Raw genomic sequence first — 14,014 nt, 5'->3', positions numbered from 1 at the left:
TTTTACGATCTAAAACTATTGTGAGCATACAATATAACACACTTACTTCAACCCGGGATACGTCGGACAACACGACGTATCCCCAGACACGTGGCGACATAAAGAAGCAAAAACATGGCCGACTGTTTACCTCCTGCTCAAAATCTACGTTTGCTTATGGAAGTGTTGCTTCTAAACTACGACTTCTACCACAAAAGAATTACTTTCGGCTATCAGCAACCAAACTATACCCTTACATACAAAAACTTAAAAAGTACATATTTCTGTTAAACTAACTTTTTTTATTTTAACTATTCGGTTGAACTACGCATGCCCCCAAACAGTATGTTGCTTTGTAATGGAAACATTAAGATATGTTTAAAATGATATCACAATGCTCTATTGTGACGTCATGTACATGGTCCGAACTATCCCCGCGTCCGAGGTATCCCCGGTCTCCCCTATGTTAAATTTGTTTGTTTTTTAATGTGGTATTTGTACTGAACTGCCATGTACATTACAGCCATAGAAAGCAACATAACAAGATTTGATCCTATTGAATCTTCAACGCCTCATAAAAAAAGAAAGCATGATGAAACATTAGAGTACAAGTATGACACACATTGATGATGAAATTACAGACCCAACATTTGTTGAAAATGCCTCCATGAACGCAAGCAACATCGACCTTTTTCCAGTGTACAATACTTTGCATATATTTACCAATGTACAGTTCTTAACACTAGTGAATTTTTTCTGATTAAATTTACCTTTACAATATTTCCAAAAGGCATTGAAATGTATTTTCCAGTGACACATCTTTTAAAGAGGCTGGCCCAATTCAAGAAGAAAAGTTCATTGTGTTTAATAGTAATCTCATGAGATTGTTTGCCACCTGCCCGTTATGCACTGGAGAATGTCAATCTGCAATTAAAAATAGAAGAGGATCCTTTATTGAAGTGGAACAAGCATGTACCAAATGTTCCTTTTTACGGAAGTGGTCAAGTCAACCACTAATTCGAAATGCCCCTGTTGGAAACTTGCTTTTGTCTTGTGGTATTGCATGTAATGGCTTATCATATACAAAAGCTGTACGGTTGTTCAAATCCAGAAAAACAATGCCCATTATTATGATGTTTGGCATGTTGCCAAAAGTAAGTGTATGATGGTAGTTTAGATGATGAACACTAACCAGTTAAAATTATTCTAAAGGTGTTAAAAAACGTCTCATGAAAATTCAAAGAAAAAAAGATTGCCATATTATTCAAGAATGGTCTAAAAGCATAATTAGTCATCTGTACTGGTGTGCTATGTCATCTGATGGATCCACTCGAGAATTGATTGTGGACAAATGGAAGTCAATCCTGAACCACATACAAAATGTACATGTTCATGATAGCCTTATCTATCCACGCTGTGCACATCCACCTTTATCCGAAGACGAAGCAAGAAAGAAATGGTGTTAGATTGCAGTAAGTTGTTTTTACAATGTGTCCATACTTTTATTACAATTACTTTTGAAAAAAGGTCAAACATTTGCTTGATTTTTTAACTTTAGTATAATCCACATGTTTATTGCCTTGCAGCTACACAAGCATATGTAGAACTTGAAAAAGTAGTTCTTAACAAAAGGCTTTTAAAAGATATAGCTCAGTTGAGCACCCGACAACAAACGTCATCATTGGAGGCATACAACAGTTTGCTACTGCAGTTTGCCCCAAAGCTTCGTGCATTTTCTCACCGTGGAATGCTATGCCGGTAATATTGTGACTTTAAAAATACTAATTATTTCTAAAAAGCTATAACGTTTACAATTTTCAGACACTTTTTAGCTGCATTGCACTACAATGAAAATTGTGGAAGAAAGTTTTTAAAGCGAAACGATGGAAGCTCTGTGGTAAAATATTATTTTCCAAAATACAAAAAAGGCGAGTTTTTTGTCCGAAGACAAAAAGAGGAAGCCACTTTTGGTATAAAAAGCCCAGTATACGAATAGTAAGCAATATATTTAAATTCATTTTTATGCTCTAGGTTATGTTTCAAAAGTCCTATGTGGTGCTTTAAAGCTTGATGCAAATGAGCTTAATGTACTACAACAACAATGGAATGGTGTTGCCACTCCAGAATTCCTAAGTTCTACATATTTTCATCCAACACCATCTCAAGCTGCCAAAAGTTACTATTCCAGATTTCCACAACTAAATGTATAATCTAGTGATGTTGGAGTGTACTTTATTAACAAATGGATTCTTCCGTCTATATCACATTTTGTATGAAACCAAATCATTGAAAACTGAATGTTTTATAACGATGGTAAAAATCCTGTAAATGTTGTTGAACTTTCACTAAATTGTTCTCTTATTCTTTTCACTACGCATGATGGAAGAACCTTTCTGTTTTCTTTACCCAGCCATTCCCATACCCATCGAACAAAGTTTCGATAGGCTGTGTAGCGATATTGTCTAAACAAAATAAACATCATAAACCTGTGTTTCATTCACATTTTGGTATGAAGAGTAGATAACTAAATAATACTTACTCCATTACTGTAGAATGATTTCGGTATATTTGTATTCCATGCTCTTGTCTGTATCCAAAATATGACATTTGCAACACATGTGTATTTAAACAAACTCCAGTGAATCCAGGATGAAAAGTAATGCAATGCACTTGAGCTTCATCTGTTTTTAATTTTATAACATCAATTTCCATACAACAAATACATTCTCGTTCCGTATTCATGATATCACAGTTAGAGCAGCTACACCTGTCCAAGTACATAATACCAGTTTATTTTTCTATATTTGAAAACATCAGAGTAAAACAACAAATAAACTTTACTGTCACTTTTTTAATAGTACACTTAAAACAGTCAACCACCTACTTTTGGTTCGCTCAGCATCACTTGTTTTACTGGTGGGTGAACTTGGCCTGTCCACTTCCACCACAGTACTTGCTGGAAGTACAGGTTCAAATTTGAAAGGCTCAATACCTATTGCTAATAGGTCAGGATCTTCGCCTTCTTTGCTAACATCACTTTCTGATTCAGCAGATGAATACAATACTTCACATCAGTCATTTTTAGGTTTATTTTGAACTGACAAACTTCAACTGTGTTAATATACTAACAAATATTTCATAAATAATAATTTTGAATAAAAATCACGCAAAGGCAATACCTAACATATATTTCTTAAGTTAAAACAACCAGATAACGCTATGTCGATGGTACACTGTGTTTTGCTGCAAACATAAATTTATCTCTGCCGAACAAAACACAAATCAGCTGATCGACTAGAACAGATCGTGACGTAATTTACGTCACAGTGCCCGCGAGTGACGCAACAATGGACGATTTTTTAACACTTTTTAAAACGTTTTTTTGGCCAAACTAAACATTTTTTTCACAAAAAAATTTTTAAGTGTATATTTTCATTTAAAACCAACTTGTATGAGCGTGGTAGACTCTTTAAAAAATGAGATTTTGAAGCTGCCAAAAACGTCACTCGCGGGCACTGTGACGTCACAATACAATACTTCGTATCTGGGGAAAACCCGGCCTCACAGTTGTTACCGTTTATTGCTGCAGTTTAGGAAAGTCAGACGTACTTTAATGTAGTAACAATATTTTAATCGAACCAGCGGCTTAGAGGCAGTTACTTCTTAGAGATCAATGGGATAAAATGATAACAGTAAATAAGAAAACCATTTAAAATAGCCTACCAAGCTTGGTGGAGAATTAGTTTCTGTAATTTAGCCGGATTCAGATTTTTAAGGGTTGTTTTTGTTTTTAAACAACATATTCATATCTACATTTAAAGTTACCATATAGGGGTTTACCAAAAACGAAAATCTGAAACATTGTAAAAACAAGGCAGAACCTAAAAAGATCAGCATATTTTTATTTCCTAATAACTCTCAATTAAAAGAAGAGTGGAGCTTGTTTGTTAAAAAAACCAAGTCACATTGGCATGCTGGTACAGCCCAGAAGCAAAGTTCAATTTTTAGTGAACATTTTACTTCAGAAGATTTTACTAACTATCATATGTTCACAACGGGACATGCAAAAAAACTTGTTTTAAAAAAAGAAGCTATTCCTTCAATATACCCTGATCCTGTAAGCAACATTCATTTGGAATCAACAGAAGAATTTATAAACTCGGAAGAAACAGACCCACTACCTGGTACAAGTCAAGAATTAATTAATCAAAGCACACAGTTTTGTCCAGTTATGAAAAACAAGGGAACACAATGTTTCTTGGTAGATTTAAAATCCACTTGAGACTGCTTCAATAGAAACCCAAACAGCAAGTATGTTAAATTTGTTTGTTTTTTAATGTGGTATTTGTACTGAACTGCCATGTACATCATTACAGCATTTATTTTAAACTGACAAACTTCAACTTTGTTAATATACTAACAAATAATTTCATAAATAACTAATTTTGAATAAAAATCACGCAAAGGCAATATACCTAACATATACTTCTTAAGATAAAACAACCAGATAACGCTAAAACAACCAGATAACGCTATGTCGATGTTACACTGTGTTTTGCTGCAAACATAAATTTATCTCCGCCGAACAAAACACATATCAGCTGATCGACTAGAACAGATCGTGACGTAATTTACGTCACAGTGCCCGCGAATGACGCAACAATTTACGATTTTTTTCCACTTTTTAAAACGTTTTTTTGGCAAACTAAATATTTTTTTACAAAAAATACCACAGATCTAGACTCTTTAACTACAGCATAGTTCTTATGGCAGTTTGTGATGCACAATATTGCTTCACAATGAATCGGTGATTATGGGGCAATGTCACAATGGGAGAGTGGCGGTCCACTCAACAAACCACAAATTTACATAGCATTGGCCGCACAGGATCTAACATCTATACAAAAGATGCTCACCTGATTCGTGAAAAGTTTAAAGAGTTTTTTTTTTATCTGACTTTGGAAAGTTGTCGTGGCAAAATTCCGTGGTTAACCGCTTGTGATTCTGTTTCTGTTGCGATATTTCTGTTCGTTGTTCACAATACATGTTGGTTTCAGTTTTTTTTTTTAAATAAAATAACAGTTTTTTTTTAAAAATAAAATAATTCTGTTTCTGTTCTTTTTTCATGATACATGTTGGTTTCAGTTTTTAATGAAAATAAAATAACGAATTGAAAGAATGAAATTGAAATATCTAAAGCATCTACGCATAATTTAGCAGGTTCAGTTGTGTTGCTGGCCATCTCCATGACATTGCTCACAATGTTGCTGGCCATCTCCATGACATTGCTCACAAAGATATGGTGGTCATTGCTTGGTCTGCCATGGCAGGTGCCATGTTCCTGAGTCTGCAAGAAACCACTTTGCCAAAATTTTATATTGATCATTAGGAGTTGCTTTTGACCGAATAGCATCAACTGTATCTTGATTTTCTTTTAATACCTTAAAGATGTTATCCTGAAGAAATAAACAATTATTTTCAATGCATGCATTTAACTATTAATAACCTTTAATCCACGAGGTCAAATTCACCTACATCTCTGACCGACTAATTAGCTTCCTTCTTTTGGTTGCCTGTGCTGAACTTGTTTGACGGGAGAGAGCCTCACTACACTCTGTCAGATTGCACACGTTCCAAAGATATTAAATCAAATAGTACAACAGAATTCACATGTCAGCTTAGTTAAAGTTAACAAATAGTTTTTAAATGTGCCTTCATCTGCTGTAGTGCTAACATTCGTTAAATTCAGTAGTATTTCATCTTGTAGAGAATCTGGCGAAGCCTCAGATGTAGTTGGTGTAAAATTTCCAACAGTTCTAAGTTAAAATATTTGGTGTAAATTGAAATAATAAACAAAAGGTTCTATGAAATGTACTTACACTTTGTGTCTAAGATGAAGATGATCAAGCAAAAAAGTAAGGGATTCATAATGTTTCCACACAGAAACGGTTGTTAAACCTGCCCCACTCCTTTTCATATTTTCAACTTTTTTTCTTTCTTCAGAGAACCGATCACGTAAGCTTTTCCAACGTTTGGTACACATCTCAACTGAAAAACACTGACAGCCTCACCATTTCACCAAATATGTGGCATTCAAATCACAAAACACTCGGTAAGTTTATATTATTAGCCTTAAATCACTAAAAAAACAGACACAAACATTACATGGTTGTTCAGTACTACGACTAATCTTGGTCCACATATTGTCTTTTTTATTTGGTCTTTGTACTATTTGTCTTTGAATCATATAGGTATGGCGAATCCCGGACCAACTCATTTTACCAAAACGTTTAATATATAAACTTTAATGTCTAACCAGTAGTAAAACATATTTTTCTTTGCTGATGTTACCAAAATATTCACTAAATTCAAGTTTACTATCATTAAACAAGAACGCGGCAAGCAGAAAAGTTAAAACAAATTTAACTCTGCCGTTTGACGCGTATTCAAAAGTTTACTATCACTAAACATGAACGAGGCAAGCAGAAAAGTTAAAACAAATTTAACTCTGCCGTTTGACGGGTTGAAAAGAGATTTTCTCGCTTTTGCGGCACTCGCGTTAGCGTGTGTGTATGGTATGCCGTTTGCCGCAAAACACAGTATGTCTGTACAGCCCTTTAGACTTGACGATCCTTATTTCCACTTTTCAATTTTCAGCTAAAACAATTATTCACCAAGTCAACTGGACGATTTTCCCGCAATTTCTCATTTACAAAATGTCACTACCAATTATTGCCAATTGTTGTGTGTGTAAACGTTTCAATTTCGCATACCGCAATGATGAGAACATGACTCCAAATTGACAACGCTAGTTTCTAAGTTCATATATTCTGAGCGGAAAAAAGAAGAAAAAAAATCAACTAAATATAAATAAATAAAAGAGATCTGTACATAAAATGCTTGATTTGATCATTTATCGCGCTACACCACACAACGTTAAAAGCTATCGGACTTTACCGTTATCTAATTTGTCAGATTAACACAATAGGGTTCAAGGTGTTTTCTTCATACAAAGACTACTTTTTGAATTAAAGGACCCAAGTCCGACATTTTAAGGTATTCTAATTAAATAAGGTAAGTATCTGAGCTTTAGCTCAACTATATATAAATAAAACAGGTCAGAGGCGGCATTATGAACACATCTCGCTAAGTTAAGCGTGCACGGTAGTGACGTACTTACTCGTTAAACTGACTTTTGACCATGTTCTCTTTCAACTGATAAATAAAGAGTTCTGGACATAAAATACTTGTTTGATCATTTATCCGGCTACACCACACAGCGTAAGAGCTATCGGACTTTAACATTATCACATTTGTCAGATTGACACATCGGCCACATTTGCACCGAATTGGTTGGGTTCATGGTGTTTTCATTATACGAAGACTACTTTTTGAAATGAAGGACCCAAGTCAGACATTTTAAGGTAATCTAATTAAATAAGGTAAGTATCTGAGCTTTAGCTCAACTATATATAAATAAGAGGTCCGGGGCGGCATTATGAACACATCTCGCTAAGTTAAGCGTGCTTGGTAGTGACGTACTTACTCGTTAAACTAACTTTTGACCATGTCGTTAACTCAGACTCGCAAAATGGCTCGTTAACTAACGTGGAACTCAGACCACTCGTTCACAAGGCATTCTTGTATTCGACGCGAAAGTATTACACAGAACTAAGTTATGGCCGCCTTATTTGCAATAAAAACTTTGCATAAACGTGTAAATGTCACAAGGAAAAGGATAAAAATAACAGATGTAGAATTATTTTCGGAAAATCGCCCGCCAAAGGTGGTGATACAGGGATTGTGAAATTTCATGCACGAAGATTTGAAACCGTGAAGCAGCAGTAAAAATGGAAGGACAAAGTTGAAGCACAAATTTTAATATCACCAACTGTCAGTGTAGTATTTCGTTGTTTCATGAATAGTTTGATTTCAAAGCGTCATCAGTTTATACGAAGGCCTGACAGAAATTCTTCAATTATAATCAAGCAGAATTTTCATTCTATTGCACGTTCTCAGGGGTGGTAGGTGTAGGAACATTGCATGTTATTTCTTAGTACTACTGCACCACTATTTCGCAATAAATTATCCATCATTTTAACTTAGGCCAGCGCTCAAAGCTATTAGCTGCGCCAAAAATATTTTAACAGAAGTGGATGATTGAGCAATTCCGCACACGGTGATCGAAAACACGTTCAGATATACCTGCCTTGGGCAGAAGAGTCGAACAAACCGACTAAATTGAACCCGCTGCGTGATGCACCATCGCTTGCTGTGGAGAAATGGCCTATTGGTTGGCTATGGGCAAATGGCCCAATATTTATATGAACGAAAGTGCACTCCACTGTCCCATTTTTGAACTGTGACAGATATCATTTGGGGCCGGTGTGTAATTTACAGTGTCGCCCTAAATTGTCGTTTACTTTACTCCCCATTGTTTTCCAATGCGAGCGCGATTATTTTCCTTTGTTTCGTATGCATGGTTGATTTTGGTCGCGTGTGTATCGTCCTCAGTTCTGTTCAACGATGGCTGCAGTGCACGTCTACCATACATACTACACTCTGCGACAGGTGGCAATACCCCTTGATTTCCCTTCCCTATACCCAAACGTTAATTTGGTTTACTACTTAGTTCTCAGTGGCGTACATTGTTATTGTTGTTAATATCGTATAGTTGGGGATTAAAGTTCAGGTGATTTCCCGGTGTTGATTTCCCTTCCCTATACCCGAACGTTGATTTGGTTTACTACTTAGTTCTCGGTCGCGTGCATTAATTGTTATTGTTGTTAATATGGTTAGTTGGGCATTAAAGTTGATCCGATGGAAGCCTCTTGTTAATTTATTTTTAGTTAATTTTCCCGGTATATGTTCCAAAGTTTTCCTTTTGATAAAAATTGAAGTCCGATTAAACTTGCCACCCCTGTAAATTTGTATTATCTTGGTTTTTTTAGTGTTGCCACCGCTGTAAATTGTATTATCTTGGTCAACACTGATAATTGCTTTTTCGCATATGATTAGTTATTAGGGATTATTACTGTACTTTACTTGCCTTTTAGTGATCTTTACTTAGTAAAACCACCTATTCGCAAAGCAAACCTCTACCCCTACCACAAATCCGTTGAAGTCACCACAAACATTAGAACAATAGTTGAAATCGCGTCCACCAATATAGTGGTACTTAATGAAGACTCAAAAAGATCAGTAGTGATCCAGCTCAAAGGAATTTGTGCTCTGTTTTCGCCAGGCGGTCCTTTGGAGGCAGTCTCAAACGATGTCGAAGGAGTGATCACAGAATCCTTCAAGGATGTTGCTTTCCTGCTCACACTCAAACAAGAGAGCGCCCACGAATTTGAAAAAATTCTGTACCATTTCAACACCTCGGAAATCAAATTCACATCCGCAAACGGATACAGCTCACCTCCCCAAACCACCACTGGAGGTAGTGACCCCACACCCGGAACAATAAATACAAATGGAATAAAAAATAAAATTGGCGCAATAAAAAATTACATTACCACCAACAATATAACGATCCTTGAAATACAAGAGACTCACATAACAAACATAGAGGCGATAAAAGAACTAGAAACCATGACCAATACAATTTTTTTACAAATGCACCATGTGTTGGTAACGAAAGACAAATCAAATCCGGAACACTACTATTAGTCAAAAATTACCTTACCCGAAAGTATACCGTTCACCATGAAATCATACAGCCTTTTTAGATGCAAAAAAATAAAAATCTTTGGCAACAATGAAGAGACACACATCTTCAATCTTTATTTGCAAGGAGGCGATAAAAGAACTAGAAACCATGACCAATACAATTTTTTTTACAAATGCACCATGTGTTGGTAACGAAAGACAAATCAAATCCGGAACACTACTATTAGTCAAAAATTACCTTACCCGAAAGTATACCGTTCACCATGAAATCATACAGCCTTTTTAGATGCAAAAAAATAAAAATCTTTGGCAACAATGAAGAGACACACATCTTCAATCTTTATTTGCAATCTGGTTCAAAATTAAATTACGCAGACCACCGACGCAAATCGCAATTAGAAATCCTTAAAACAAAAATCCCTGACAACCCGTTTACACAAATTCTAATGATGGGAGATTAAAAATCTTTGGCAACAATGAAGAGACACACATCTTCAATCTTTATTTGCAATCTGGTTCAAAATTAAATTACGCAGACCACCGACGCAAATCGCAATTAGAAATCCTTAAAACAAAAATCCCTGACAACCCGTTTACACAAATTCTAATGATGGGAGATTTTAACATGATCACAAACAAACTCCATACAACAGGGAATTCTAATAATGTAAATACAGACAGAAATAATTGGAAATTTATTGAAAAAAATGTACACTTGAAAGATGATGAGGTCGCGACTCTTAAATAAATTACGATTCAATAGATTCACCACTCTGAGCCTCTAAAAAAATTAGTAATAATTAACCCCATCACTACAATGGTAGAAAACAAATCAAAACGGGTTTCAGTCGCTATTGGTGACTGTGGAGCAGTAGATAGAATGCATTTATTCGTGTTTTATAGCTCATTAAACTTAAGACGTTCAAGGATTGAACACTTTGTACAACTCCTGTACCATGTGTTGTACCATGTGTTGACATGTAAACTTACACTATAGTTAACCTTGTCGTCGCTTAAGCTCATTAAACTTAAGACGTACAAGGATTGAACACTTTGTACAACTCCTGTACCATGTGTTGTACCATGTGTTGACATGTAAACTTACACTATAGTTAACCTTGTCGTCGCTTAAAGACGTTAGTTTTTGAGAATTTGGATAAACTGTAATCACGCAGTATTATAGGTAATGTTGGAAGTTAATATCATTCCTATTGTGGCGGCTGCATAATGATTTATTGCGAGCGGTAAACTAAAAGAGCGAAGAAATGAGAGACGCGGTGTTTATACCGAAGATAACGATAAGAAAAAAGGCACTCGTCTACGCTTTGGTGCACACACGCCAATTGTGCGGTTTTAAATCTGAAAATTTAGTCTACAAATTACAAATATATATAACGATTTGATTTTAATCAAGATAATAAAATAATGCTAGAATTGAGAATTAGGATAAGTGCGGAAAAAATCGCCATATCAGCGCCACAACAACAAAAGCCAAGAACAACTGTTCGACGAAAAAGAATCTAAATGACTATTACCATGCTCAATAATGGAACAGATTCTTACGTGTATAACTTCAATTGTTATGAGTTTCGAAACAGCACGCGCGCGCAAGGTGGGGGTTAGGGGGGGCCACTTTCTTTTAAATATTTTTTTATTTTTTTAAAGTTTTTAATCTTAAACTTCTCTATTCTTAGCCGGGGTCGGTATAAAAGTGCTTGAATTCTGTAAAAAACATTATATTTTAATATCTTATTGAATCACAACAGCTTTGATGTGTCAGTTATCCAAACGTTACAATAATAATTCAAGACGGCGAACTTTTATATCCGCGAGTTGATTAATTAAATGTTCTGTGTCTAAGATTACGTCACGATACACCGTCAGACGATCTTGACGCAAGGTGCTGCGTAGGTAGGTTTTTACCTACATAGCTGGGAAAAAGGAACGTTCAGCACTAGCTGTGGTTACTGGAAGCGTGGCAACAATTTAATAAGAAAAGTATTTGTGTTTAATTTGACTTACGTAATGCATACTTTTAAAGTTGGCGAATATTTGGGAAGAAATCCGTTACACGCCTGAAGAGCAGATTTGGCGTCGGATGGTAGATCTGCTGACCACTTCATGTCGCCAATAGCCGAACTCTGACGTAACCCTTGCAGCGGCATTTCTCCCAGGTCTTTCGAATATAGTTCTACCAAATTTATGAGCTGACTTTCATCTAAAATAGAACATTGGGTATTTGTTTTATAGCGCTATTGTAATTATATACCAAAAGATTCGGCGGGATATTTTACGAATGAGTGCTGCACACTGAAATGTTGGAGAAAATCGTTGTTCAAATTGGCTAACAACGTCTTCAATGAACGGGAAGAACGCAATGCTGTGCAAATGCTGCTGAACAGTCAGGTTTGTACCGCGTGGTAAAGTGAATATAATCGGAATGTTGTGGCTTTCAGCAATGCACTTGGCATCGTGGAAAATTTTTTCGACGACTTCTTCTGAGTTGCTCCTCATATTCTGCAATTCTTTAAGCGTTTGTTTCGCCATGTTTGCGCACGATACTAGGTCTCGCCATGTTTGCGCACGATACTAGGTCAACCTCTTTGCCTTGCAGATTAACTGTTAGTCAATAGGTCAGTCTCCTTTACCGCAGTGATGCATTTTGCATCGGTCAAAAACTTGGGAGTCACGTACATGCAATTTGATTTCTGTTTCACCCTTTGAAGTGGCTATTGTGTTTAGACATCTTCAGCAGTGTTCCCTCTAAGCTGCGCAATTGCGCGGCCGCACAGTGCATGAACCCGCGCAGTTAATTATGTCTCGCGTACACTGGTTATTTCGTGGATATTAAATTCTATATTTTGACATTGCTGAGTCGGTAAAATACAGTTTGGTACTAGAACTAGATGATACTGTGTTTCTAGTCCCCGTTCATGTCTATTTATTTCGTCCATTGTCACGCGACCGTCCATGCGTGGCAGACTATGGAACCGGGCGATTGTTACGTCACTCAGCTGCCTCGTGTCTCCATTTCGTTGTGTGTATATGTATTCGTTCTGTCACCTATTTTGTTTGTTTATGTTTATCTTTAATTGTTTACGCTTTTAAGACTCAGTAAACAATCGTTAGCGGTTAATTCGAAATAGGGTTTCCTTATCGTCTAGGTACAAGTGCATGATTGCGCAATGAGAAAAGCGGAGAGAAGAAAATGCTGCGTAGAAAAGAGAAGGGGCAAGGAGTAGTAGACAGTAGACCCGAGAAGCAGCCACGATAATAAAGAAACAAAGATGAGGGAGTTTAGTGTGTGATTAATGCTGCTCGCTTAAATTCGCGCATTTTATTGTTTTGCTGTGGGGAAACTTTACCAGCTGGTAGTAAACTTAGACGAGAGTTGTGCTAGGTAAACAAACCGTAGTAAGTTTGCATTACACAACAGTAAGAGGCATTATAGCAAAGATAGTCTGTATATAGTTATTTGGTGCTAGTGAGGAATCCTCCCCCCCTTGCCTATAGAAAAAACGAGAGACTAAAAAAAGAAAATCATTAGACCGTAACGGTATTTCCCCATAAAAATCATATATCAGTAAATATATCATATATTATTAAATATCCCGGGTTATGGTACACCTGTAGCAGCAATCTTGGTGTCGTTGGAAAGAAGAAGCGACACTTCAATTACGTATCAAAAAATATATTAAATAATCAAAGTACTTTTGGTTGGGTGGGCCGTCAAAGTTGACCCGCGATAAAATACAAAAATCGTTAATAAATATTAACAAAATTTTGACACACGTTAATGTATAGCAACATGCAAAACATGTTTAAAAATTGGGGTAATACCGCGCCTAGTTTTTGATTTATTAATACTTTCGCAACACCTACTTTTAACGTATTATTCATAGACGCTGCACCTAGTGAAGTCGACTCCCTCCCCCGCAAAAGGATAGAAACTACTTCTCATATGAAATTAAATATCCCGGGTTATAGAACAGGCTAAAATAGCAATCTTGGTGTCGTTGGAAAGAAGAAGCGACACTTCAATTACGTATCAAAAAATATATTAAATAATCAAAGTACTTTTAATTGGGTGGGCCGTCAAAGTTGACCCGCGATAAAATACAAAAATCGTTAATAAATATTAACAAAATTTTGACACACGTTAATGTATAGCAACATGCAAAACATGTTTAAAAATTGGGGTAATACCGCGCCTAGTTTTTGATTTATTAATACTTTCGCAACACCTACTTTTAACGTATTATTCATAGACGCTGCACCTAGTGAAGTCGACTCCCCCCCCCCCGCCGAAGGAAAGAAACTACTTCTCTTTGAATTTTAATATCTCAAGTTATAGAAAGGCTAAAAT

The 14,014-nt window shown here is 36.1% G+C and overlaps 1 protein-coding gene and 3 long non-coding RNA genes across 4 annotated transcripts; 2 read left to right on the top strand and 2 right to left on the bottom strand.

Annotated features, from left to right (window-relative positions):
• The first annotated feature begins 12 nt into the window (after positions 1 to 12).
• On the top strand, positions 13 to 2,215 carry LOC108950844. The gene is made up of 4 exons (XM_018816972.2): positions 13 to 1,451; positions 1,566 to 1,737; positions 1,801 to 1,949; positions 2,011 to 2,215. Exons 1-4 carry the CDS (start codon positions 1,436 to 1,438, stop codon positions 2,187 to 2,189), a joined length of 516 nt encoding a protein of 171 aa, XP_018672517.2. The 5' UTR covers positions 13 to 1,435; the 3' UTR covers positions 2,190 to 2,215.
• LOC104266439 lies at positions 2,195 to 3,373 on the bottom strand. The gene is made up of 3 exons (XR_717557.3): positions 2,860 to 3,373; positions 2,519 to 2,746; positions 2,195 to 2,441 (listed from the first exon to the last, which is right to left on the bottom strand). It is a non-coding gene; the product is annotated as an uncharacterized LOC104266439 (long non-coding RNA).
• A 2,434-nt stretch (positions 3,374 to 5,807) lies between these two features.
• On the top strand, positions 5,808 to 6,838 carry LOC113475606. Its single transcript, XR_003397358.1, has 3 exons — positions 5,808 to 5,894; positions 5,983 to 6,091; positions 6,637 to 6,838. It is a non-coding gene; the product is annotated as an uncharacterized LOC113475606 (long non-coding RNA).
• Positions 6,839 to 11,685: 4,847 nt separating this feature from the next.
• Positions 11,686 to 13,567, bottom strand: LOC113475605. The gene is made up of 2 exons (XR_003397357.1): positions 11,918 to 13,567; positions 11,686 to 11,866 (listed from the first exon to the last, which is right to left on the bottom strand). It is a non-coding gene; the product is annotated as an uncharacterized LOC113475605 (long non-coding RNA).
• Between the last annotated feature and the right edge of the window lie 447 nt (positions 13,568 to 14,014).

Source organism: Ciona intestinalis, unplaced genomic scaffold (genome assembly GCF_000224145.3).
Source record: "Ciona intestinalis unplaced genomic scaffold, KH HT001076.1, whole genome shotgun sequence".
Lineage (NCBI taxonomy): Eukaryota > Metazoa > Chordata > Ascidiacea > Phlebobranchia > Cionidae > Ciona > Ciona intestinalis.
The sequence above is the reverse complement of the archived record's forward strand: the minus strand, read 5'-3'. Positions and strand labels throughout refer to the sequence as shown.

Excerpts from the sequence above, each read along its gene's own strand:
- LOC108950844 (XM_018816972.2), top strand. Across the intron at positions 1,738-1,800 it reads CACCGTGGAATGCTATGCCG|ACACTTTTTAGCTGCATTGC; the intron begins GTAATATTGTGA and ends TACAATTTTCAG. Across the intron at positions 1,950-2,010 it reads AAAAGAGGAAGCCACTTTTG|GTTATGTTTCAAAAGTCCTA; the intron begins GTATAAAAAGCC and ends TTTATGCTCTAG.